This window comes from Labrus bergylta, chromosome 5 (genome assembly GCF_963930695.1).
Source record: "Labrus bergylta chromosome 5, fLabBer1.1, whole genome shotgun sequence".
Lineage (NCBI taxonomy): Eukaryota > Metazoa > Chordata > Actinopteri > Labriformes > Labridae > Labrus > Labrus bergylta.
The window spans coordinates 9,552,231-9,579,054 of record NC_089199.1 but is presented as its reverse complement, the minus strand read 5'-3'; the positions used below and the strand labels follow the sequence as shown (position 1 = coordinate 9,579,054).

The window sequence follows — 26,824 nt, the reverse complement described above, 5'->3', positions numbered from 1 at the left end:
TGGGAGTGTAATGCAGGTTAGTCAAGACTTTTACAGAAATCCACTCTTACACCCAATTAAGAACAACAGATTACTGCTGCAATCCATCCGATTCCTGTACTTAAAGATTTAAGCAACCAGCCATTCGGCATTTCAGCACGGTTATGGCAAAGGAGTTCCTACCTAGTTACAACAGAGACACATGGAGGGAGTGTCATGTCACGCTCCTTTTTGGAGCATGGTGACATATTGCACAGCTGACAGTGGGGCTAATAAATGTAGTAAACATGTAAGTAAATGTTAGTAAGACTATGTTGTGCAATAAAAACAACATTTCCTGGTCAAGAAAGATAAACGGGCCTTTTTTTATTATTTGACACCCCCCCCCCCCCCCCACCACCACCACCACCACACACACACACACACACACACACACACACACACACACACACACACACACACACACACACACACACACACACCCCAATGCATTTCTTTTTGTGAACTTAACTTGGTATTGGAACATTCATCCATAAGTAAAATAAAGTCAAATAACAGTGTATAATAACACATTTGTTTTCTTTTCTCAAGACCTTACTTTCACCCTCTTTAAAAATAATGATTCACAATCAGTGGAACAGAAAGTACTTGGCCCTGTAAATAACCAGTTGTGGGGGAAACCACAAGGATAATCTTGTTAAGACAATTCCCTCAGAACAATTGTGGTTGTGCATGATCATTCAGCAGTTTAATATTCTTTCACTTCAGCACTGAGACTATTTTCAGCAAGCTTGACATAACACACACACACACACGCACACACACGCACACACACACACACACACACACACACACAGTGCTTTAAGACGTAACAGCAAAGGATGACACACGAGGCAGAGTGGAGGTCTTCCCATGCCCCGCTGCCCTTCCTTGTTGGACTTGGACATCTCCCACAGGCTAAGCTGTAAATAGACAGTACCCCCCAAAAATTTCACACACTAGAACACACACACAGATCCATTCACACACATATGGGCATGCACACACACAGAACTATACTTAGATGAGTACTAAGGGCTGCCACCGAATACTTTAACTGCCTCTCCAATAGTGATGGGGAACAGAAACAGAACTACATCTTTCCCATACATACTGTATAGCAGTGATTCTCCTAGGTCAGAGATGTCAAACTTATGGCCCACCAACAGGTTTCATCTGGCCTGCAACTGCAAGACATTTAGGTGAGAAAGTTGAAAGTAAAAAAATATATATTTATTTGAGATTGTTATAAATGAACATTTTTAACACATAGGGCCAGATTTACTTAAGGTTGGCGTTTCTTAAAAAGTGTGCAAACTTCATACCACCAGCAAAAAATGTGCTATCTGATCTACTAACGGCGCGCAGTGAGGATTGCGTCTTTCATATGAGCAAAACAACACGCATTGACCATTTAGTACGTTTGACTTAATGAATATGCAATATGGGGTGTTTCTGCCCTAGCGTGCAAAATACTGGGAGGAGAAAATGCAAAGAAGTTAAGTTAGTACACGCATTGCGATTTACCAAGCCTGGCAAAAATTGCGGTGATTGTGACGGTGTCTGTATTTAACACCTTTGAAGAACGTGCTAACCCAGGAGACCAGCGTTACACACAACAGGCTGTGGTTATGCAAGTTAGGAGGAGACATAAGCACAATCAAAGAAGGCATACAGATCGTGTTATTCCACACACATGTACACAATATATTTGGAATGACAGCAGGAAACAGCATGATTAAACTATATTGTTGCCTATGTATAGCCAACAAAACTGAACATTCACAGCCTCTGCATTCTAAAGAAATTGAAATGAAATCCAGCCTGCAGTCCTCCTTGCAGGTTAACGTCCACATGCCTGTACTAAATGTGGTTGCACATTACTCTGCTTGATATGCCAGTATAACCTGACATATTACTTTATCTCCATTTTATAGATCAAAATACTGCCAAACTGTGCAGCGTTACGGGATGCCATTCTTCCACTGTCCTGGTGTTTACTTTCAGGTCATATTGAAGCATTAGACCACTGACCAGAGCAGTAAATCTCTCAATGCAGCAATAGATTGGTCAGATATGAAAATACCAGTATTTTAAAAACTCCATCAAATAAGATGACAATAATAACAATACATCAAAATTACATCACAAATTTGTGCAAAGAGCAAACAAACCTGATACAAAGCTGAACAAATTGATGGAGTTTAATCAAGATTGTAAAGTAGTAGTAACTTCCGTATAACAAAACCTCCAACTAAGACAGAAATCAGTGTTTCCCCTAGGTTTACAGCTTGGGAGGGGGGTGCAGGCAGATGAACGCCGACACAAACACTTGAAGGAATCTTTGTGTTGATGCGTTTTAATGACAGCTGTCCTGTTCTATCGGAAAGGTATCCTTAAATGACTTCTTTCCCTGATTTCAAACTCTATATCCACCATCCTATCTCTACAAGAAAGGCATAAAAGGCCAAAAGTAAATCTAAAAAAAATAAAAAGAATTTTTCCTTTTTCTATTAAAGGGATACTTCACCCATTTGCTTTGTATCATTAGAAACCTGGTAGTATTTTTGAATGGTCGTGCATCCCGCCCACAGATCAGTGGGTGGGAACTCACTCCCAGAATCGAAACTTAACGTCCGCCATATTGCTTGGAAGCTATGCTAACAGGCTCTATGGAGAAAGCCGATAATGGCAAAAAAATATAAATATAACGGCGAGACGGCTGCTCGCCGCTAGCCTGGCCGCCGTGCTCTCACTGTTTTTCTATGGACACAGACATAGAGTGTGTTTTCTGCCAGGAATTTCCAAGATCAATTCTGGAAGAAATTTCGGAATCAGTTGAGGAAATGGCCTCGTGTTGAAGTAAATATGTCTGTAAATGTTTTTATTACTATATTTCTACTGCTATATTGTATATTTTGGAGGTGGTCCGCCCCCCTAATATAATTGTAGGGGAAACACTGGAAATCCAAATTATGTGTTTAGTGCAAAACATAGCTAGCCTTCATTGACTACGAGCTGCATTGTATGAGCAATGCAGCCTAGGCTGTACACTCCCATGTTGTCCATTGCTTTTTTCATAATAATAATAAATAATTTATCCTTTATTGATCCCGCGAGGGGAAATTCAGTTTTTACGCTGTTCAATGAACATGCTAAACAAACACAGGCTGTAATACACACACACATGCACAAACAGGATCCTATGGACATGCATTAATGGAGAGGTCTCACAGTGAGGGGGCTGCCCACAGAGAGCGCTCCAGAGCAGTTTTGGGGTTCGGTGCCTTGCTCAAGGGCACCTCGGCAGTGCTCAGGAAGTGGACTGGCACCTCTCCAGCTACCAGACCAATTTCCGGACTTGGTCCGTGCCGGGACTTGAACAGGCGATCCTCCGACTCCCAACCCAAGTCCCAAATCGTGTTGCTAACATCGACTTTCAATATTAAAAGTGAGAACAGGCAAATGTCAGAGCTCCAGAAATCTGTGGTAAAACTTATTCCTGTTACATCTTAGAATTCTGCTGATACGTGTTCGCACACTGTCTTGTGCAGAGTGGTCTCAGAAAAATATTAACTTGATAGCAAACTGTATCGTGGTTCCAAGTGTTCGAGCAGACAAAATCCCTCGTTTTCAGTGACTTGCAGGGGTTACTTACATTTGTTGCTTTCATACCTTCACTGGGAGGTTTTTTGTGATTTTTCAATGCGGCCACTAAAGTTAGCTGATTTGCTTCACCCCTCTTTTTTGTTTGGTAGTACTTGTCGTATTCATTGGCATGGTGCTTGTTTAGATGCTTTATTATGTTAATTGTGTTATACATTGCAATGCTACCACCATACGTCGAAACTATATCATCGGCCCATTGTCACCGATTCCCTGTCTCCGATTCCCTGTCTCCGTACTATTTGGGACAGGATCTGACAGATATCTAAACCAGGATCGGATCAGCGCATATAAAACTGGTTAAAACACGTAGTGTGGCAACTGTGACTGATAACATGTCCGTGGCATACAGCAGTAGGAAACCTTTCTTAAATAATTGTGTGACGCAAAGTGAAAGCTATGAATAATACAAATTCGTAAGTTCTTCCACACTTGCCTTTTTAAGTTTTTAATAAGTACAATAGCACAGATGATTTCCCAACAGCAGCCATGTTTCTTTTCTTGAGTGCAAGCTCATTCAGCATCTGTAATCGTAAATGTCCAAACACATTACAGTTATAGTTTATGATAAGTCAGGAGGGGAAACATAACCATAACCTAGAACAGAAACAAGGTGTTATTGAACTATATGTCATGAGCGAGCCACTTCACAGACTCTATAGTAAATTACTGTATTGAGAAACACTGGAATGGGAACCTACGGTAAACTAGAGGAAATTGATGTACCCTGAGAAATAGCATTCCACAGGGATGTAATTGTTGCCAGTGGCTGCAGACTAGGCACGGAGGAAAGATTTATACACTTGCACACACATTAACTCACACAAACACTCAGATGTCTTGACATATGATCTGATGCTTGCAGCCAAAATGCATTCCAAAAATGTTAGGTTCATTAGCTTATCAGACAGGCCATCAGTGAAACTGAGGCAGAAGCAAAATGTTCCCTACAAGATACCAATAAGCACTGAAGAAAATAAATGGTCAGCTCTTTGTTTTAAAATGGATGTTATCGTTAACAGCCTACAGTGGCGCCCATCTTTACCTATCCATTTAACTTTCAGTCGATCTTTAGTAGAGGTGAGCAACTTCAAGAAAGTACCAGTGATTGACAATTACTGATGTAATTTGTTATTTCAAGAGTGAGAGGCTTTAAAAACATCTAAGTCTTTAACAAGGTTACTGCAGTGGAGCGTTTGCTGTTATCAATCGACCTTGCAGAAAACTAGGACCTTGATGACTATGCCTAAATCCTCTTATAGCCTGTATCAAGGAGGCAAAACACACAGAAAAGCTATAGAATCCAAAACACACATCACGTTGCTACATGATCAGGATTCATCTGAAGAGACAAGATTTTGCACAATATCATGGACATAAATGTGCTTCTTACCCTTTTGTTCAAAATCTTGGGAGTTGAAAGCAGCCCAGTAGCAACGCATCAAAGTATTAAATGTGGTACTGCTAAAATGGCAACATGATGTGTGCATCACGACAGCTTGAGCTAGCAAAGAGAACAACACAAAGACATCTTCAATCCACAAAATGACCTTAATGCTATACATTATTTAACTATGATCATCAATGTAAACCCCCAGAGTACAGTCCTGACATTTTTGCAAGAGATCAAGGTAATTCACATCCACACTTCCACTAAACAAGCTTTAATATGTTAAACCCTTGACCTGCAGCATAATACTTTTCCAAAACTGTTTCATGTATGTCTATATTAAGAACATGATACAGCCAACATCACAAAATCCCATACCACCATCTCAGTTCATATTGCAGGCATATGTCCTCTATATTGAGCTATCAATAACAGTGTCAACAGCTGTCCCCAATGTGCATGAAGTGAGGATGAATGACCTCTATCCAACACAGGACAGTAAAACCGCAAACCTTGCTACCAAGAATTCTTTAAGATTTATCAGACACCGTGCCATTTCACAGGCGGGGGGGCCATCTGACAGCGCATACATTCCAGAAGTTTTGGGCTGTACGTTAACTTTTTTTTGCCCATAGCACTGGTGCTATTAAGGTTGATAAGTTTTGTAGCACAAGACAAAAACTTGTAGCACAATATGTAAAACGTTTGTTACATCTCTAAAGCCAATCACAAGTAGTGCTGGTTATAATTTAAAAAGGCTGGAACTGGCATTGGACATTAATGTTGCATACAATACACAAAATCCAAAGTTGAACAAGAAGTGTTTTCAGGTAAACAGTTTCTTTATTTGCCCATAGGGCAAAAACACAACACCATTTTAATAATCAAGGCTTATAGAGTTCAAGTAACTTCATGAAGGGAAATGTTCAACTATTAACGAAAACACTGACATACTCTCTGTCAGCTTGTAAACAGAAAAGGTTTATCCTGGTTTATTATTTTGAGGCTAGTTAGAGTCTCCAATGCAGCCATTTCCTCAAAGGCTGATTTAGTAGCTGCATCTAAACTTTGACTGAGAGGGTAGATAATCAATTGTTGTTTTAAAATTATATGAGCTTATATGAGACGTTTTTACAAGTCAGTGTGTTCGGTTTATTTGACCAGAGAAAGATGTTTTTACAAGTCAGTGAGTGTTCAGCTCTCAGTACTTCTAACTGAATCTGTGTGGCTTACATTTTGTCTCGCTCCTGTCTGTGTTTTTGTTTTCAGACATCTGAGTTGTGCTGATACAGCTGCTTCATAATAAAAGCATTTCAAAGACATAGTAATTGGTACTTTTATTGTGAAGAACTTTCCATAAATAAAATGTGTTTATCTTTGAATTAACTGAGTTTAAACTGAGATACAATTAGATGTGTTTTTTGTGTTTTAAAAGGGATGCTCATCCGTGCTGCGCTGGGCTCAGGTGACATTTAGCCAAAAGCTATATCAGCAGAACACTGACACTCTCTGGTCCCTGTATGGAGCTCTCTAGTCACTGAGCATCACTCTGTTACGTTACTTTCATTTACCCGCCACTGTGGCTAGTATGTTAACCAAATTCTCCCAAAACTGCATAAAAAACACCCGCTATTGGAGGGTGGCGGGTGCTAATTTACAACCCTGACACTCACACGTCTCGAAACAAACAAGAAATGGCTCTCTGTCTCTCATCGCACTGGTGCAATGATGTAAAATTCTGTACCACAGACCAACTTGTTGAGTGTCAGTGCTCTGCTGATATAGCTTTTGGCTAAATGTCACCTGAGCCCAGCGCAGCACAGATGATGTAAAATGTTGTACCACAGACCAATTTCATGTAGAATGTGCAAGATTATACATTATTATATATGACGTACACAGTATGTCATACGTACAGCCCTGCATCTAGTTTATTCAACTGGCTCACCTTTGTTGCACCAACAGTTTTTGTAATTCCTCTTCAGGCCTTCAATCAGTAGTCACTGTTATTGCCAGGATACTGGCAATAACAGTGACTACATCGTGACCTCTACAATTTTATCAAGCTCAATTATTCCAAAAGAAAAATGTCATCCAACAAAGATCAGAGGTAACCACATAATACACTCTTCATACTTCTAAGTAACTACATTTTTTTTTTTTTTTGCAGATTTTTAAGTGATTCAATTTGTTCCTGTCTCTGCGCATGGACTTTCGCTCTCACAAACACTGTGTGTACTCACACCAGCATGCACAGAAAAATCTGGACGAGTGTAACACAGAAAAGCAAGTCAGCAGGAGGGAACTTAGGTGACCACTTAGGAGTTACCTGCTGTGCCTCATACTTGGCAGGAATTTTAAGCCAAGCGGAGTAGGAGTATGAAAGAAAATAGACAGCATAGAATGGATACACAAAATAAAATGCATATACAGGTGCCTAAGACACAAGATTTCTATTACAGTACGACTTCCTTTTCTACAGATTTGTTGCTTACATGGTTGAAATGTGTAATTCTTCGAAAACATAATCCTGCAAGTTCCTTTGGATTGACTGAAGGCTTTGTTGAACAGAATACAAACAACCCACTGTAAACCCCGGCTGTGAGGTTTACCCAGGGGTTTAGATTATTTAACTGTAAGTGATGAAAGTTCACTTATGCAAACACTCCAGAAATCCAGCAAGCTAACATTGCATTGCCACCAATGCCAGTCCATACATAGAAATGTCTTAAATGGTTCAGTAAACAGTTAAGTGATTCAAACACTAAGATTAAATACAAAAGGGTATCTTGCAATCTGGTTGCTATAAATGGCACAATAAAAAATGCTACACTCAAATATTAGAAAGGAGCTCTTGGCCAGCAGGGTTATCAATATTTCAATGTTTCTTTTTCAAATATTCAAACAGTAATTGATTTTTATCAAGTTTTCATGCAACTTTTATCTCATTTAAAAAATGTACTTGTAAAAATGCGCTCCTGGTTGTTATGCGGTACTACTGCAAGACTGTGGCTGTAGAGCAACTGATAGCTGTTATTGATATTAATGAGTATTTGAATATTGGAAAATCAAAAAAAAATAAGGAAATTGACTTGTGTATACTTTGTAAACATTAAAGAGCCCATATTTTGCCCTTTTTGGGGTTCATATATTTAATCTATGTACCTACTAAAGTATGTTCACAATAGCTAAAGTTTTCATGTGTCTGTTTTCATGAACTGCTGCTCCATGCACCGGCTCGCTTCTGACTCTCTCTCTAAGGCTCTGAAGTGCCCACGTTCAGAGTCCCCACATGTGCCAAGTCTGATCTGATTGGTCGGCCTGTCGGGTCTGCCGTAATTGGTCAGTCGCTCAGCCACTCTGGCTCCGAGGGCCGGGGAGCAAAAACATTAGCACCTTAGCACTACTGTGCTACCGCAGGCTACGGCATATCGAGGGCGTGCCACAGAAGTTAACGGGCCTGCAACATGAGCTGCAGGGCTTGCCACAACGAGCCAATGGGCTTAGATCAGTGATCTCACACTGACAAGACGTCACACTGGCAAATTTTTTTTGAGGGGGGCTAGAACCGAGCGTTACATGCAGCTAATGCTACAGCTAACAGGAGGACGTAGGAGAAGCCGCATTTCCGCGGACTTTGAATTTTTGCACATAGATGTGCCTAAACATGCACAGGACACATGGAAAACACACTAAAGAGCATATAAAACCAGAAAAAGCATAATATGACCCCTTTAAATCCTAAAGAGATTAAAAAGGCTGCAAACTGCACATCTGGACAACAGACAACAACCCATTTATCAATTTGAGATCACACCATTAACAACATTTAAATTTAATCAAGCTGCAAAACTTAGTAAGATCGAGACAGGTTGATGAAGGAAAGAGGGAAGAGAGGAAACCACAACAGAATCCTAATCAGAGACTATTTTTCCTCCATCTGTCCATAAATTCTGTAAGGAACATCATGCCAACAGGAGTGTTTGATTGTTGCAGTGAGAATTGTTCATGGTTAAATTAATTCCAATACTGCTCAATGATATGCAAATGACAGACAGAGTGAACAATAAATCTGCAGCAGTAATTAAGCAAACTAATTTGCTCATTAGAATTCATGATTCTAAAAGCTAATGAAGTATTTTCTGTGTGGATGCTTTTGTAAACAAAGTAACACAGTGTGTGTTTTATCAGCTTCACCTAAATGCTGAGTTGACTCGAGTGTTTATTGCTGTCAAGTTTTTTCCTTTTATGGCTCAATTTCTACAGCTGACTCTATCCCTTACCAACCGTCCTCTCAAAGTTGCGGTACCTTAAGACAAAAACAACAGTGACCCCTTTTCACAGTTTTCCTGCATCCAAAAAGCTCCCAAGCTCCTTAGATCTAAAACGCACATTAAGATGTCAGATTTAAAAACAATGCAAACACCAACAAATCAAGTAGTTACATGCATTCTTAACTAACCGTGTAAGAGGAGCATTATCAATGGAACCACTGCTTGTGATGAAGATTAATAATGATGATGGCAGTCAGCTTTTCAAATTCCTGATTTGATATATATCCCTGTCACTTTCAAACAGGGTCTCCTGCTGAGTATAATCAGATTTTACTCATTTTTTAATGCTGAAACTTGCAAAGCAGATGGTCAGAGTTTTACATTGCAGACAGAAGAAACACACTTCTAAAATACTAATTTGGAGGAGAACCCCAAAAGAGCAAATATCTTAACTGTTTCTTATAATTGCCAAAAAGAATTGAAGACATATAAGACAAATGGTGCAGAAGGTCTAAGAAAGTTCCAGTAGTGAGTTATTTTGCAAAGCCCAACAGGTACAAGGAACTACACTATCTACATTTCTTTTCACTTAAAAAAAAAAAGAGTGTCAATACTCTTATGTTGTTAAACAACCACCCGTCAGATTGTCATGGGGCTCCCTGCAACATCCCGAAAGCTGTGTCTAGTTGGGAATAATCGCACTACAAGTATTATAATGGACAAAACAAATTGAATTAAATAACAGGTATAAAATTAACTAATTACTTACAAAATACTACACAGAAAAGGCCTATGATCCTCTATCCTACCTCATGTGTATATTGACTGAAGACAGATTGTGGTTTTGCAGTACACAATAAGAACAAGGCTTTATACTCTGAAAGTGAGAAGCAAAATGCATACTGGAGACCCTCATCTCTATCTGCAATGGTTTGTCTTTTTATTTAGATGATATGATGGCTGATAACTGTAATAATTGACCTTGTTGCAGGTAGACAAAAACACTCCCCCTTGACTAGTGACAGCTGTTACACCCACAATAAAATAATTATGAAATGGGATCCCTCATGTATTACCAATTAATTTAAGTCACACTAATAAGCATCCAAGTTTCTAAAAGCATTTAGCAAGTGTTTAAAAAATAGTTTCTCTTTAAATGCACAACTTGGGTAAGTGGTAAAATTGTGTGTTATTTAATAGGAATATTTCATCCTGGACATTTGGTTATTAGGGAGGGACTAGGGAGGGTTATTAGGGAAATAACTTGGAAACTGCGGTGAGGGTTGTTAAAAATGTGGATGCCTAACTCTGTTTTTTTTTTTTTTATGCAAGGAATTCACATAAGAGACAGGGTTTGCTTGAGTTGTACTGCTCTCAGGGAGAAGTATGAAGAACAGAAAATATAGGTCGCCTAAATACATCATCAATATGCCATGTAACACTTTCTACAGTGAAAAGAATATTCCAAATTGTGAATGTGTAGCATATATCCATGAAACAAAAGAGGAAAGTAGAAATCTAATTATTTCATCCATCCCCTCAGTACCACTGCATACCTGCCGTCAAACGCAGGTATCCGTGGAAACGACAGCAGACAGAATGGGTAGCAACAGTGTGTCAGTCCTGCCGACGCATTTCACTACGGATGCCAGGTTATCCCCCCCCCCCATTATCATTGACTGTGCACATTAGAGCCGCACTCTCCTAACTATGGTATGAACAAAGTAAGGACGGGAACATAAAAACTACAACAAAAGGACAATCTTCCACCGCCACCCCAACTTACTGGATAAGTGAGTGATGTTTTGCAAAGCAGAAGTGTGTCCTACCTGTTTCTGCTCTTCCAGGAGGGAGAGGAGGAGGAGGAGGAGGAGGAGGTGGTAGTGCCGGAGCGGGCGCATTAGGACGAAGATAGTTGCCGCATTCAGAACATAAGGAGATAAAGGAAATCGAGCTGTTGCAGGGACGTACAGTAGAGGTACTCCCTCTGTCGGTCACGATGCACGTCTCTCTGACACTTTGCGCTGAGCAGTAAATTGGCGCATAGCTTCTATAATATGTAGGTCAATGGGAAGTTTCATTGCAATATAATCTAAAGTGCCTCATGAACATAAACTAATTCGATACATGGTGGCTATATCAGATATGTACTGTACTCTCAGTTATTGTCCTGGTTTAATCTATAGTTCAGCAAACCGTGTAGGGCAGGGGTGGGCAACTGGCGGCCCCCATCAACCCTCAACGTGGCCCCTCGGGTGAATTTTTACATATCAATTAATTGGAAACATGAAGAAAAACATGACAAAAATCTGCCATGAAATCATGAAAACCAGAAATATGTCCATAATAATATTTGATCACTGGTATATGTTGAGTTAAATTTGAGACATTATTGACTGTAATTGTTTTTGGTATCCTACAATTTGGCCCCCCTGGCAGTGAGAATTAAATGAATGTGGCCCTTGCTGTGACCAAAGTTGCCCAATCCCTGGTGTAGGGTGACCGTTGCTAGGAGTGCAGATACAACTTTTTGCTTTGAGACCAAAACCTATCGTTTACATCTGCTGTAAAAAAAAAGGCAAAATAATAGCACAGAATTAAACAACTTTTTTCACATGCCCATCCTTCTTGTTGACAATTATTGCCCCGCTCTAACAAATGTAGGCTAAGCGCTGTTAAAAGATAGTAATTGATGTGTCAAGAATAAGTCAACACTCGCAGATGTTTGAAGATATTTCTGCAGTCACTTAGATACTCCAAATGACAAATACTACATTTTGTTGAATTAATATGAAAACTTCTGACACGTGACTTTGATGGTTCCTAAACAAACAAAGATGGCTACTGGAAAACACAACGACCAGACAGTAATAAAAAAAACATCAGAAGACGTCTTCTTGCTGGTTCGGTGTTGAAGTAAACAAAAACATCCAAATTCGAGATTTGTATGTTTTTTTTTAATGTTTTTATTTTTTAATGAATCTGAATGTTGGGACAGATTCTAATATGTGTTGTTTAGAAATTCAAAAATGTATTCATAAAGAGCATTGATGTCATATCCTATGTATTTTAAAGGAATTGGAAACCTCCAGCATCCTACATATTTGCATTCAATACCCACTAATATGAATAAGACAGGGGGGCACACATTGGTATTCTCCAAATAAAGTTTGATAGTTGGACATATTGCAGTTACTGCATTTTTGTTTTGTTTTGTTTTTTTACATTAAGTCAATAAAATCTAATTTACAGCCATGAACTTTGGATGGAGGTTCTTCAAGACAGCCTTGGTTCATTGTATACAAGTGTTTAATATTTCTGAAAAAAACTCAAGTTAAAATATTCATAACTTCACTGTTGGTGTTGCTATCATTTCCAAATAGTATCCATTTCCCTCTGGCTCTGGTAGAAACAGTAAGCCAATAGCTGGGTAAACAGAGCTTGGCATTTACCTCCACTTCATATTTTCTATCAGCTTTAATATTAATCTTTTGTAAATCTATGCTATAACTGTCTCAAATTTCCCATTATCAGATGCCACCTTAATTCCATTTTGTGGCCTGTACACCTGCTACATCCAAAGTAGAATAACTTGTCTTTTTCATATCCGCTTACCAATGTGCTAGTTGTTTGAGGTAGTATTTGCTGCTGTCAATCTTCAGTAGGCCACACACTGGGCACTGAAAATTGATTTACTGGCAGAGATTTAGATTTTTCCATTACGCAGCATACATGTGTTGCCATGTTGCCAGAGTTGGTCAGAACAGCCTCTATTGGCCAATGTGTATTCTTGAAAAACACTTTATACTGTACTGGGCCAAGGATTTTGGCTGAATGCAGCACAGTGTAAATGAGTTGTGTTGTCAGTTGTTACAGTCAGATGACAGCGATCATGTTCACTTCTCACATACTGCATACTGTATTCCTGTGATGTCTACGACCAGATGGGTCACAGAGCTACTCACTTACCTGGGTAGGGGTGTGCAGAGGCACAAATGAAGCAGCAGGAGCAGATGGGAGCGAGACAGATTAGAAGAGGATGAGACAGAGCTGTGTGCTTAATATTTAACCAGTGAAGCAGCATGCTGCTCCGCCCTGGAGGGGGGCTAAAATCATCATACTGAAATGACTCTGACAATAGAGATGCAGGAATTCAGTAACAGTAAAATGCAATAATATTCTATTCACACTGTGAGGTGGTATAGTTATGTCATGGCTCTTGCTGCCCATCGGTCTTCATAGTTGTGTTAGGAGGGCTGATAGGTGCCATGTGATAGTATCTGTGTTGCATAAAAAGAGCCTGGGTCTTTTGAAGGTGGTGATGCTCTGGGTTGTGGTGGCAACCAAGGGCCATGTGGTAGGTTATGTAACTTGTCAGTAGGGCTTAAGGGCGTAATTGGGATGAGGGGTTTCTTCCCACAGTGTTTACCCTCTCATTAGGGCACAAGTATTTTGTGTTTATTTCAAAATATGGGTAATATTTCAATTGGGGAAAAAGTGTTCCCCTAAATTCCAAGTCAACTTTAGTTCATACTTTGTCCAAAGAGTTTGAGAAAAAACCGAAGTACAAATCTTTCGTTATGTTCCTACATACTTCAGTTCATTTCCCCCAGCTATCCTCATGTTATTGCCCTTCATTTCTCCCTCTGCTGATCTGACAAGAAAATCCCAAACAATGGAGAGACAAGGTTTAATGCGCTATCAACTCAGACTTAATAACACACTGAACAAAAAAACCCACTATTTTGTGTTGTTTTTCCCAGTGGAAAAAAAAAACTGCTGCAACATCCCCAACTGAGAGATACCCGAGCAGTCCCCCCCGGGGCTCTTCATTAATCAGCACACACAAGTCCTACTGTATACACCCCTTGCCTATACACTCACAGACACACAAACACACACAGGGCATCTCACTTTATTGGCTGCAGACCAGTTAAACCAGGTTTCACGGACAAATTAACACCATCATGCCAGAGGATGTTAGTACCCTGTAAACATCCCCTGGAAAACAAATTATAGGAGAACAATGTAATCTACTGAGTCAAGTGAGATTATTTACTGTCTCTTTTAAAGTCTCCAACAGAACTGCCATGCATCTGAATTCTTTTCGACCGGCAAAGTTTGTTGACATTGAAGAAAGTGACTTTAATAATAGGACTATTTTAGTAGGACTATTACAGCCTCTTGATGATAAAAATAGTTGTCAGGATGACCCAGTGGAAGATTAACATCTCTTTCTGTGGACAGGTTGTTACTGGGTCAGCAGTAATAGAACAAACAAGACACTTTTTAATACACAAACTGGAAACAGAAAATGTGGCTGTTTATTTTGACATGAAGGATCCCTGCATTGCTTTGAGAAATTGGTTCACAGCAACTATGCAAACATTTCTCTAACTTTCTTCTGGTTAAGGAGAATAATACCATCACAAAGTTGTATTTCTAGCCAGAAGAGCATGATTTTTCACTTTGAGTTTTTCGCTACATTGATGGAGTAACAGACAAGCTGCTTTGTAAGAGCTGATTACAGACTTTATGATAAACCTGGGAAAAACTTGAAACAGTCAAGTGCCTTATTGTCAACTATGAATAGGTTGTATACCTGCTCTGCTGTTCAATTTTACTGCAAACATTTTCTTGGCAGGACAGGTAGAAATGTTAGGAAAACATTGGCAGTTTGCCTAACTCTACATAATTCTGGAAATAAGAGTAAACAGCTCTGTTCAAAATCCACCAACAAGCACCTCTACAGCTCATAATTAACATTTTAAATCTAGTTAATTTATCTAGAACATAGGTATTAGTGGTTTTAGACCATGGTGCTATGGGCAAATTTTATTATATTTGTACAGTTTCTCCTGTCTCCAGTCTTTACGCTGGGCTTTAAAGATAAACCATCTTACATGTTTCAAAATGTTCATTCAAATTCACTTTTTTGCTGCAGAATAAATTTAAATCCCATTTATTTTACTGGTTCCCCGACTTTGCAAAAGTCCAAAGAGAGTACCATGATTCAGTCAAAACGTCCGGAAACATGTTTTTTCTATAATTGAAGCTAAATGAGTCTGCAGGATCCCACAGACATGATGTCTGAATGGACAGAAAAACAAAACATACAGAATTTTAGTCACATTCGATTTATTCCATTTGTCACTTAAAATAGAACATTCTCAATGTGTTGATTTTTTTTTTTTATTAGAGACCCCTTTGTCCTGTAGATTCAGCAGCCCGAAAATCCATTTTACCTTTTAAATTCCTTTACAATTGTCAAAGGATTCCCAATGCAATGAATAAGCAGAATAGGTTTATCTGTTAAATTCAAAAATCTGTTGAAGCACAATAGGCCAAATTGGTTTCCCAATAATGAGCAGCAGCAATAATTACTGTGGACTAAGCTCACCTCAAATAAGCCTTGAAGGGAAGTAGCTTGCATAATATGTCCTAATTAGCATAAGAAAGGAAAACACCCATTGGCAATACTGACAGCTAGACAGGTTAGACAGTACCCTTGAATCCTTATTTCCAGGAAGAGTTTGATGTTTGGCTTTCCATCCATCCTACTTTCTGTAACCAGCCTCATCACACATTTATCCAGCAGATCTATTCAGCTGTCGCATGTAATTGTCTGTTATAGAAGTACATCCACTTTAATGTGAAGAAATTATGTAAATCTTTTCTTCTGTTAAGAAGCAACACATTGTGCTTCCATTAAAGTGTCAGTTACTATAATAAGTGACAAATTAAAGATGAAGTCTTAAAACTGCGACAGGGAGAACAGTATTGTATGACTTGGCTATATGCGATGATTAATTAGAGCTTTTGTTTCACATCAAAATTCCAAGACATCTTTAGGCTGGCAAATTTTGTGCCGGAGATGTCTGAAGAAATGTTAAGACATTGACGATAGTGACTGTAGAATAAACGTTTTGAACTTGATAGATAAACCTTTTTTGCATCTGGATTCCAAGAAAAGATTATGACTTGACTATACTTTAAAGGGGGCTTATTCCTAAGATTTAAGGGGTAAAAAAACTCTGTTCAGGGAACCTACAAGAGATGCCAGGATCCCGACATGGCTTCTCTGGATTTATGCTTCGGCTGTTGTTGGAAGAACTCTCACAAACAGAGTTTTGGTGTTTAGAGATTTCACTGATGAATCAGCCGGCAGCTCTGAAAAAAAACAAAAAGACATGAAAAAGCCTTTAAAAAAAGAAAGAATGTTTTCAAATGAATCTCTAAAGCTCCAAAGCTGCTCAAGATATGATACAGAATCAGGATTTAAAACATCACTGTTTCATTGCAGTAATTTATTTTATCCATAATGGACTATTTTAAGCATACTAAATGAGCTGCCATATCACAGACACAGACATCAGCATAAATATAACATGATATCTTCTGTCTCTTCATCTTACCCTGTGTGAGGTCCTGGTCCAGGTAGAGTTTGAGTCGTCTGCTGCGGAGGCCGAACACCTTGGCAGCCTCAGACAGCAGACCTGAGTGGTCGAGCCCGTTCTTGCCCACTGGGTTCACCAAAAGGAGGGTGCCTGCGTCTCCTGACTGGCACTCTGGAGGAGAGTAAAGGAGTGTTGAGGAGAAGTGAAACAGACAGACTTTACTTCCTTTACAAATTAAGAAATGATTGGCTTGTTAGTGCGGCTTGTTCACAAGTCCTGGGAAGGAAACAAGTGCAAGCTCCGCCCTGGGAGAAGGAAGAGACAGAGGAGAGGAATAATCAAAAAGAGTTGATGAGAAAGACAGGGCCTGGATGATCTATTGATGAGTGTGACTGTGTGAATGACTTAACCGGATAAAGCTCGATTTGGGTCAATTCTTCTGGTCTAATGAACACTACATCACTATTATTAGTAATGTATGTAGTATAGTTTCTATTTTCTGTAGAGATTAATATGTTGTATACACTAAATAATTATCTAACTAAAATATGATCCAGTATTTTAAGAGACTAGCTCATTATTTTTGAATAAAACCAACCTATTCACTTCCTTGAAAGTTAAAAAACTAAACTAAAAGACGCTTTGCTTAGCTGAAGGCATACGAAAACAAGAAAAAGCTAGCCTCACTTTTACAAAGGTAAAAAATTATGTGTAGAAACCACAGGATAAGGGGTGTTTGTGTTAAGACTATTTCTTTGGTCCTAGCCAGGAAAGCAGATTCCCTCCGTTTCCTGTTTTTGTGCTAAGCTACATTAGCTGGCCGCTATAGCTTACTGTTTGCTATATTGTACAGGCAGGAGTGGAAGAGATATTTTAGTCTTACTCTGATCAAGAAGTATAAAATATAGTAACTTATACACAACAGATAAAAAAGAACATGTACTCAACAGGGAATGTTCTCTGAAATGTCAAACTATTCCTTAATGCGGGGCGTAAACAATGTTTCAAAAATGTCCAACTATTCATCAATGAAGGAGGCTAACTTGTTGTTTTTTTTTAGTAGTAAACCTTCTCATATCTACAGAAGAACAATGTTTCATGTATGAATTTAAATGAAGCTTTGACTTAAGAGACATAACTGGTCAGAAGGATGAATTCATTGTTGCCATTGGACTCTCTGGAGAATTGGATCATAATTAAAAGGAGCCATGTCAGTTTAGCCTTGGCTGTATATACACTACATGGGTGTGTGTTGAAGTGTGTTTCTCACCAGCCGGTTGTGCGTTACAGAGCAGCAGGTTTACGTAAGGACACAGAAGGGTGTCAGTGGTGGGGGCGGATCCAGGGGAGGAAGAACCCGAAGTCACTGACAGAGTTTTACCATTGAGAGTCTGAAGGTCTGTTTTGCTGGTCAACTCTGTGAAGAACACACAAAGAACATTAATATAGAAAGTAGAGTTAGATATTCATCTGGGTGATTATAGAACCATTTAACTCGCCACAAATGTGGGTCAATTTTGTCTTTTCATTTACAAGAATGAGGACTAAAAGAGAATACAAAGCTTTTATATCGACCTTTTCCTTCTTATAGTGTCAAACAGACTGAAATAGAAATCATTTGGAACATGTGGGGAAGAATAGATAAATTAGCAGAAATTTATCTTGCAGGCAAAAATGCTTTATCAAACGTTACAACATTATATTAATGATGCTACATCAGTATGCAGTGGAGTGTATGGATGATAAATGTTACTGCACACCCTGCTGTACAAATGTTAGCTGCAGCTACATAGCTATCTGAGAGATGCTCAACTGTTGAGCTTCTAATGCTTTTAGCTAAGCTAGCTGGCTGCACAGTCCTGTTACACACACCAAAACAAATCATGCTGTGAAATCATGCCAATATTACATGGCTAAAAAATAAATGTCTAAAAACTAAAAGTTAAGATCTCCAGGGTTCACTTCAGAAAGAATCAATAAGTTTGATTTAGGAAAAAAGCAGTCTCTCTGCTCCCTCAGCTCACAAGTTTAACAGTGTGAGCTCTTTTCTACTAAAACAGTTTGGTTTTTTTTGTCTTGCAAAAAGATGAGACTGGGCTGCATATGTCTTTTCCTACCGGTCTTGTCGTTGAAGACTCTGAGTTGGGTGTTATTGGTACCAAAGATGCTGCCACACACTTTCTTCAGCAGGTCCAAGCCCAGTCTGTTATCCCCTTTGGGGTTCTCCAACAGCACGACCCCCTCTAAAAGAAAAAAAACAGTCCGACAGTATTATTGGACGAGTCAAACAGATCAGAGAGAGAGCTACAGGTAAGACAAATCAAAATTATGTTGTGTGGGCTGTGCAATAGCTTCATGGTGTTCCTATGTTTTCATTTTTTCTTACCTCTGCTATTTCATCTCTCATGCTGTGTTTTTGCAGATCTTGTGCAATATTGGAAATGTGCAATATATGCTATGTTGTTAAACATTGGTAAGGGCCTTTCTGCTTACATGTTGGATGTGTCTTTCTATTGTTTTTTGATTGATTGATTGATTGACTGAAGTGGAAGCAGCTGAATGTTCGACAGTACTTTGAGACAAAGTGTATCGTAAAGTGACTGAATTTATCTTTTACAAAAGCACAATAAACCTTTGAAGACTACATCATTATTGTCCAAGTATTGTGTGCTACACATCCCACCATCTCACAATCAATGTATGCTCAATTTCCCCAAAATGCTATTTGATTTTTTTTCTGATAGGAAACAACACGTTTCACGTTTTCAACCTTGTTCTTTGTTGTTGACCGTCACTCTGAGGTTCACGTAGGAGCAGGCTGGTCCATTTAGCTGAATGCGAGGGGCTGAACATCCCTTTACGATTATTAACTCCAAATCTGAGCCCTTTAGCTGCAATGAGAAAAAAGAAGAGAATGAAGAAGGCAAAAAAAATTGTGTTCTTTATTTCTTATACCAAACAAAAAATACACTCAATTGCAGATGTTTAGGAATTACTATGCTTAAAAAGATCCTAAGAACACTTTAGGCATAAAATCACTGTCGCTCACACTTATTATATTACACAGAGTATTCTACAAACATGTTTTATTAATGCTGAAAGGCTGTGGTGCACCTCAATCTGCCTACTGAACTGAACATGAGTGGTAGTAAAGGAAACAATATTCCCACTCGCCCTGAGGTCTGCTTTCATACCTGAGTCTTTTCCTCTATGATGACGCTGGCTGTCTTGGGGACAGGGAAGGGCAGCATTGGAGCCTTGGTGGTAGCCAGGATAAAGTCAGTGTGGGCCTGGATCACAGAGCTCAAGTACTCCCCCTCTGGCTGACAGCGGTAGTACACAGTAATCTCATCTGATGGAACCAAATGACCCTGAGTGATTGGAAATGGGTATTAACTCATTAATAAATACCAAGCAGTGTTTTTCTGTTAGTAATTTAGGATGTTATCTTTTACTTAAAAAAAGTTTGTATAGTAAAAGGCACTACAAAGGCTAAAAATTTATAATTTAATGTAATTTTTCGATAGGTATTTCTTCTGAAGGCTGTCTCTCTCCTGTAAGAAAAAGAAATCCAGACAAAGCTATTACCTGATACAAGGAAGAAAGAGCGGATGGGATAAACAAAATGGACGGGCGGGCAAGAGAAGACAGGGTAGGGATTTTAAAGAACCAAAACAGTACAGGAGGAACAAATGAAGGCAGGAGGGAACAAGGGGAGATTTTTTTATTGGATGAAAGCCCATCTATTTTGGCATTGTGTTCTGCCAGCTTCCTCTAACCTTGACACTTTCAAACACATTGATCTCATCCTAATCTGCAGTGTGCAGCCGTGCACACATGTGCACGGCCGTACACATACATATTGACTGGGTAGTACACACACACACACACTCCAATTGCAGTATGTGGCTCAAGGGCAGAGGAATAACGTTAGCTAGATACAGAGGAGCAGTCAATCAATGGAAGAAGGTTTATAGGCTTTTCCTGCCAAGTCAAGGTAGTGACCCTACCCTGAAGGGGCTGATTCACACACTCACACACACACACACACACACACTGACACACACACTCACACTGACACACATACACACAGTGTTCACATCAGACAGAGCTACACAGATCTCCAGTTTGTGAGCAGTTGAAAACAACAATAACAAACAAAAAAGAAATAAAGGAAATGCTAACCTCTATTTTCCAACACAGCACTTGCACACAAAAGAAAACCACAATCACCCACACAAACCATGATAAATACAAAAAACTGCCCCAAACTACTACCAAACATGTCAAAGAATGGTTCAAACATTAATTCCCATCCCCGGGGTGGAAAATTCCTGACAGATCTCAGTTTGAAATAACTGGAGGAATTTAGCCTGGCTGGAAGCCAGTGCACACCACTGCTATAGGCGGACGGAAAAAACTGTTTGTTGCTTGTGAAAACAAGAGGCTGTTGGCTAATCCGTCTTTACTCCCTAGACCACTTCAAAGCTCCAACATTAGAATCTGAAAGGGGCCAGACTGTAATTAAGCTTCCATTAAGCCTGCCTTATGATGGAGAAACTTCTAACTGTGACGCTGCAGTGGAAAGATTTCAAAACTGGCCTCACAAAATTAGCATGGGACATAAAGAGGAAGGGGGGAGAGAGGGCCAAAGAAAGGGAGGGAGATGTAACCAAAGTATGTACGATACTCTTCTTTTGTATTTGGTCAACAATATTGTGCTGGAACTAAGGAGTCATTTCACCATCAATTCATGCAATATTAGTTTATCAGTCCATAAAAACTTAGAACTGTGTGAAAAACAGTACAAGAGTTCTCAGCAGTTACTGTCATGTACAACCAAGGGTCCAATATGGTGTCCCAAATCTGACAAATGGTGGAGACATCAGTGATAGTTAGTATTTAATGATACCAAAATAACTTAGACTGATCTATAAAAATAAAGAATAAACTAACCGCTGAAAGCACACATTAAACTTTGTAATTTTGTCTTCTCATGATTTTTATTACCTAAGAAGGAGCAGGCCCTCTTTCACAGACGTGCATTGTTGCATGTTTCTACAGAAGCCCATAATGGACAAATTAAACACTGAGCACCTTCTAGCCCCCTCCCTGCATTAGATTGGGTGGGTGTGAGGAGAGGGTATTCATGTTTGCTGTCTGCAACCTCAGTTAGATGAGTTTAGATTGCCATTAAAGTTATATGCCATTAAATCTTAAACACTAGTCCCATCAAAAATTAATGAACACATAAATAAGCATATTCAATTCAAGAAGATTTAAAACAAGGTTATGTAGTCTTTTATTAAATTTAAAAAAAAAAATGTTTAAATATAAATTAACAGATGCTGATGAACTTCCTTTTGATTTATAAATCTATCAAATCCTTTCTTGTGTGTCTTTATTTTTAGTTCTGAGGTCTGCAGTGTGAAACAAATCCACCAGGAGGGTATGTGCTAGTTTTCCAGTCCTCCTTTAAACATTTATAGTATTATGTTTCTCATATAGTATTTTTAGTAAGGTTTTTGTCAACTGTGCCATGTTTCTAAATGTTTCTCACATTTCATTTCCTTTCTGTGTCGCTTACTGTCATATATTACTCCCCATATAAAAAGTCTTCATGTGTTTTTTTCAGTACAATCCTCAGTCTGCTCCAGCAACGTGTTTTGTTCACCCCGTCACAGCCCTGATTACATGTATCAGCAAACAGTTTCAAATACGTCACCATCTGATCATTACACACTGGATTGTTACATTTATTAGTAGTGTGTTATGTGTCACTCTTGTTTCCCAATGGAGTAGCGCTCCTGAAATAATTGTCCCACCTTCTTGCGTAGTTTCTGAATGCGGTTGATGACCTCTCGAGCAACGCCCTCATCCAGCATGGACTGGTCCGGGGTGACATCGAGCAGCACCAGGACCTGAAATCAAACATAGAGTCAAAAGGAGAGTTGGAGCTCGATGTTAAACTGATCCAAAAATAATAATTTGAGAAGCACTATGTTACCGCTTAGTTTAGATACCTGTTTTAAATCATTGTAAGCACTTTCTTGTCTTTTCAAGTTATTTTTCTTGCTTAAAAATATGTAGCACAATAAATATGAAAATGGAGTTTAAAAATGATACTTAAAATATTGAAGAGTTATGTGATCTAATATCAAATAAGCATTAAATTGTCTTAAAATCCTGCCCACAATTACAATGATTCAGCAATAATTTTAACATTAACATCACATTATTCCTCAATACAAAAAGTAAAACAACAACTATAGGTTACTGAGGTTTAATGTAAAAACATTTCTACTCTACTTTTCTGATCTATCATCTAAGAACATACAGCAAGAGAGAGAGAGAGAGAGAGAGAGAGAGTGAGATAGAGAGAGTGAGCTATATATATATAGAGAGAGAGAGACAGAGAGAGAGAGACAGATGGGTGCTGGAGAGACAGTGTGAGCAAGTGACAGTAACAGAGAATTATAAAGCCAGCTCAGTAAACTGGTATTAAGGTGCAGTCTTGTGGTGTGTTTACGGTTGGAGAAGCACTGATTGGAGAGGGCCTGTGGGAAACGCATACATGCTGGTCTCCACTTAGGCGTGAAATTATTTCATACATCACACTTACAGTAAAGGCACCTAAATGCATTTACAGTATATAGAAGCCTAGTGCAGGTGCTGCAGCATAGGAACATTTCTCTTTAGATCTGGTCGCATTACACTTTGTGGCTCAATATACACAACAACAGTCTTTAAAGCAACAATATAATAGTAGTTTCAAGGTCAATTTAACAGCCCAATAACTCTCAACAGGGAAGATGGCGTCTCTGCCATGTCCACAGCGCGGCCCGTTTACCCGTTTACTGCAGTATGTAACTTTGGCAGCCGGCCGAGGTCATCTCGCGAGAGGTGCTAACAGCTTTATTGCACTAGTTCACACACCATCTGTCAGTTATAAAAAGCAGCCAGTTAGCCCGTCTGTGAACTGTCTGATAAAATTGGTGGGGCTAAGAGGGACGGCGGTAGAACGTTGTTATGATACAAGACCATTTTCACACCGCTGTCGCGCACCACTCGTCTTATAGGTAGCCTACTTATCGAGCATGTCTGATAAAAGTTGAAAATGGCACTGCCGTTGTCAGCCCTTGGTCTTAGTGGAAAAAAAAAAAGAAGGAGGAGGTGACTAACGGTATTACTTCTGTTTTCCTGCAGGGCGTCCCATTCTCATGAAAAGTTAGCGAAGCCAAAAGGATTGGGTTTAAATGAATAGCATACCTGTGCATCAGAGTGTGCTTCATACTGCGCGGCTGAGCCAGAGCTCTGGTTGAAGGTGTACATCAGCCTCAGGTCCTCCTCATGGAGCTCATGTCCGTCAACCATGATGGATCCTTAAAATCAACAGCAACAAAAGGAGGCCACAGTTGTGGTATTGAAACAAAATCAAAAAATAAGCAGATAATAACATTCATCAGTCATTAGAAAAACAGCCTTTAACAAAGTAAATATGCTGTTGATGCAGAAATCAAAACAATGTAACCCCGTTGTGTCTCTGCACCATTAGACCACATTTCAGAACAACCATAAATTACACCGTCAAAACAGAAACCACCAGGGGGGGTGGTCATTAAAAGAGTTTGCGACCACAAACATTAAGATTTTTCCTCTTGCGTAGGGTTATTGCGTGGCCTAAAGAGAACACCATGACAAATGTCACAGTATGCAGTCAGTAGGAAGTTAAAGGACAATCTAGTGAGACGATGTTTTCTTCTTTGTCTTTAATAACTCACGTCACTTCATGATCATTTAATTGGGGAAAACTATAACTGCTGTCATTTTCTTTTCTGTGGAAATCTAAAATGATCCTCAGGGTCTTACAAATAGGAAAACATGTACAAAACTAAAACGCCACCAGTCTGATAACAGGAAATTGATGATATAAGGGCAGGTTGAGAAAGTCTCAACGCGTGTGAAATAGCTGATTATTGAGGCAGATTATGATTAAATCAATTCTGGCTACAGGCTTTAGTGCAAACATGATGATAAACTATTTATGCCTCCTCTACTCTCCTAATTAAATCTGAATAAACTGCCAACTGACTGCGTGAGTATAAGTCTGTATTTAGCAGTGTTTCCTCTATTGGAAAGATCGTTGAAAACGTTTCAATAACAACATGCCACACTTAATAATAAAGCTCTACTAACATGCGTGGAGGCTGGGGCTTTGTTTTGAATTAACCAGGGTCTGGACCTGTATTTACTTACATTTAGAGATTCCTTACTTTACAATCTCACCTGACCACATCCACCAAAGAGCTGAGCATTCAAACATTACGCAAACCCATCTGAGTCCGATTTTATATCTTTTCTTTTTGCCAGTGGCAACAATTACCCACGTCTGTGTTCTGACTAAAAACCATGACCGTGTTCTTCTTTTCTCTTCTCCACGCCCAGAGGCTGGGTGAAACAGTCACTTCATTTCTCTCTAATCCTAGATTTCCATGCTTTGATTTCCTGTGTCCCTCCTTTATTCACATCTCTTTTCCCGCCTGGTGTCTTAACCTATTTTCTTTTTTTCCCTGTCAAACTGATGGGATCAAAGGTACAGGTAAGGAATAATGAGCAATTCAGCCAAAGGCCATGAAACCACCATCAGTCTCCAACCAAATTGCCACCCTTATAGTCCAAGTCGAACAAGGTTTTTTGACTTGTGGAGTCTGAGCTGGAGGTTAAAAGTAGACTTTGACTGCACGTGTAGCATTCGTTATTCCATGGACATACTACTTGTGAAACTGTATTAAGAGACAGAAATGTTTACACCACTTAATGAACAGTAGAAAAGGCTTATGTTATTTATATTTCTTTATCATATTATTTTGGTTGGTCACTTTCCGACGACCCATTTCCCCTTCTTCAGGTGTTTATGCTAAGATAAGCTAACAGGCTGACAGTCCAAGCTTGATATTAAGTTCCCCTTCAACAGAACGGTGTAGCATTGTATCGTTCAGAACTCTCCTCTCTCCTGTGAGTAAGCAGAATGTATCACGGATCAACTGTAAACATTTTTATCTGTGCGTTTCCTCCCTCCATAAATTTTTCAACCATCCTCCACCAAATCTATCTCTATCCCTCCATCGCTCATCCTCCAGTTTTTTTCCATCCAATTGGCCAGACTTCAAACATCCGAGTGATTGGAAATGTTAAGTTCCCACAGCCCAGCTGACCTCCACTGCCTCCTTCCCTGGAGACTCTGGGGGCTCTCCTCGTCTTTCTATAATTGGACGGACAAGATACCTTGGACTACTTTGATCCGTACTCGAGCTCTGATTATAGTTTCAGGAGCGTTGGGGTTTGCAGGCAGAAGATAAACCGGCTGTCCATTTGCACCGTATTTCGTTTCCAGTAATCTTAGTTACATTTATTGTTAAATAAATATCATTTTGAAAGATTATGCAGCATTTTGGCAATCATGTGCTTGAATGTTCACTCATCAATTACTCGGAAAACAGAATTATTGCTTAATGATTAGCTTTTGGTATTTGTAATCAGAAAAATATGTAAGCTAAAAAAACTGCATATGGCCGCTGATTTGCATTTTTGCATTTAAAAGGTTTCCTCAAGTTCACTGATAGTGTGCACTCCCCCCCCAACACACACACATACCAGACAGCTACACTTGGTTTATACCTGTTTTCTGGAAGGACTCGAGCTGCGTGCTGGTGAGCTCCTTGATAGAAGCAGTGATGGCTTTGAAGGCTCCCTTTAGTCTCTTGCCCAGCACCATGTGGTCTGGCTCGGCTCTCAGACTGATACCATACTTGTCCTTATCTGTAGACATCGTCAACTGTCGCACATTGAGCTCCTGAAGAAAACGGAAAAGAAGAAACAATTTGTCTTAGAGGTGAAGGTGAGGTTCAGAAACCAGAAATACTGTTTTAATCCCAGGGGGAAATCCGGCTGTTACAGTTGCTCTTAAAAACAACATAGCAGGAGGAAAAAGAAATATATATAGAATAAAAAAATAAAGTAGAAGAAGTAATAATAGAATAAGCAATAAACACAAAGTGAGAGTATTCAAAGAATAATAA

General features: G+C 39.3%; 2 protein-coding genes across 2 annotated transcripts in view; both read right to left on the bottom strand.

Moving 5' to 3' along the window:
* atp2b2 (ATPase plasma membrane Ca2+ transporting 2) overlaps positions 1 to 11,194 on the bottom strand; it is a 125,717-nt gene extending 114,523 nt beyond the window's left edge. The window contains exon 1 of the mRNA XM_065954698.1: positions 11,178 to 11,194. The gene's annotated coding sequence lies outside the window, so the exon portion shown is untranslated. The remainder of the gene's footprint in view (positions 1 to 11,177) is intronic.
* A 4,275-nt stretch (positions 11,195 to 15,469) lies between these two features.
* Positions 15,470 to 26,824, bottom strand: part of iars1 (isoleucyl-tRNA synthetase 1) — a 53,291-nt gene continuing 41,936 nt past the window's right edge. Inside the window, exons 26-34 of the mRNA XM_020636769.3 lie at positions 26,424 to 26,598; positions 24,015 to 24,127; positions 22,571 to 22,666; positions 19,940 to 20,116; positions 19,516 to 19,636; positions 18,863 to 18,988; positions 18,016 to 18,162; positions 16,764 to 16,916; positions 15,470 to 16,518 (exon numbers count right to left, since the gene is read on the bottom strand). Of these exons, the coding sequence (XP_020492425.1) occupies positions 16,436 to 16,518; positions 16,764 to 16,916; positions 18,016 to 18,162; positions 18,863 to 18,988; positions 19,516 to 19,636; positions 19,940 to 20,116; positions 22,571 to 22,666; positions 24,015 to 24,127; positions 26,424 to 26,598 (1,191 nt within the window). The 3' untranslated portion in view covers positions 15,470 to 16,435. The remainder of the gene's footprint in view (positions 16,519 to 16,763; positions 16,917 to 18,015; positions 18,163 to 18,862; positions 18,989 to 19,515; positions 19,637 to 19,939; positions 20,117 to 22,570; positions 22,667 to 24,014; positions 24,128 to 26,423; positions 26,599 to 26,824) is intronic.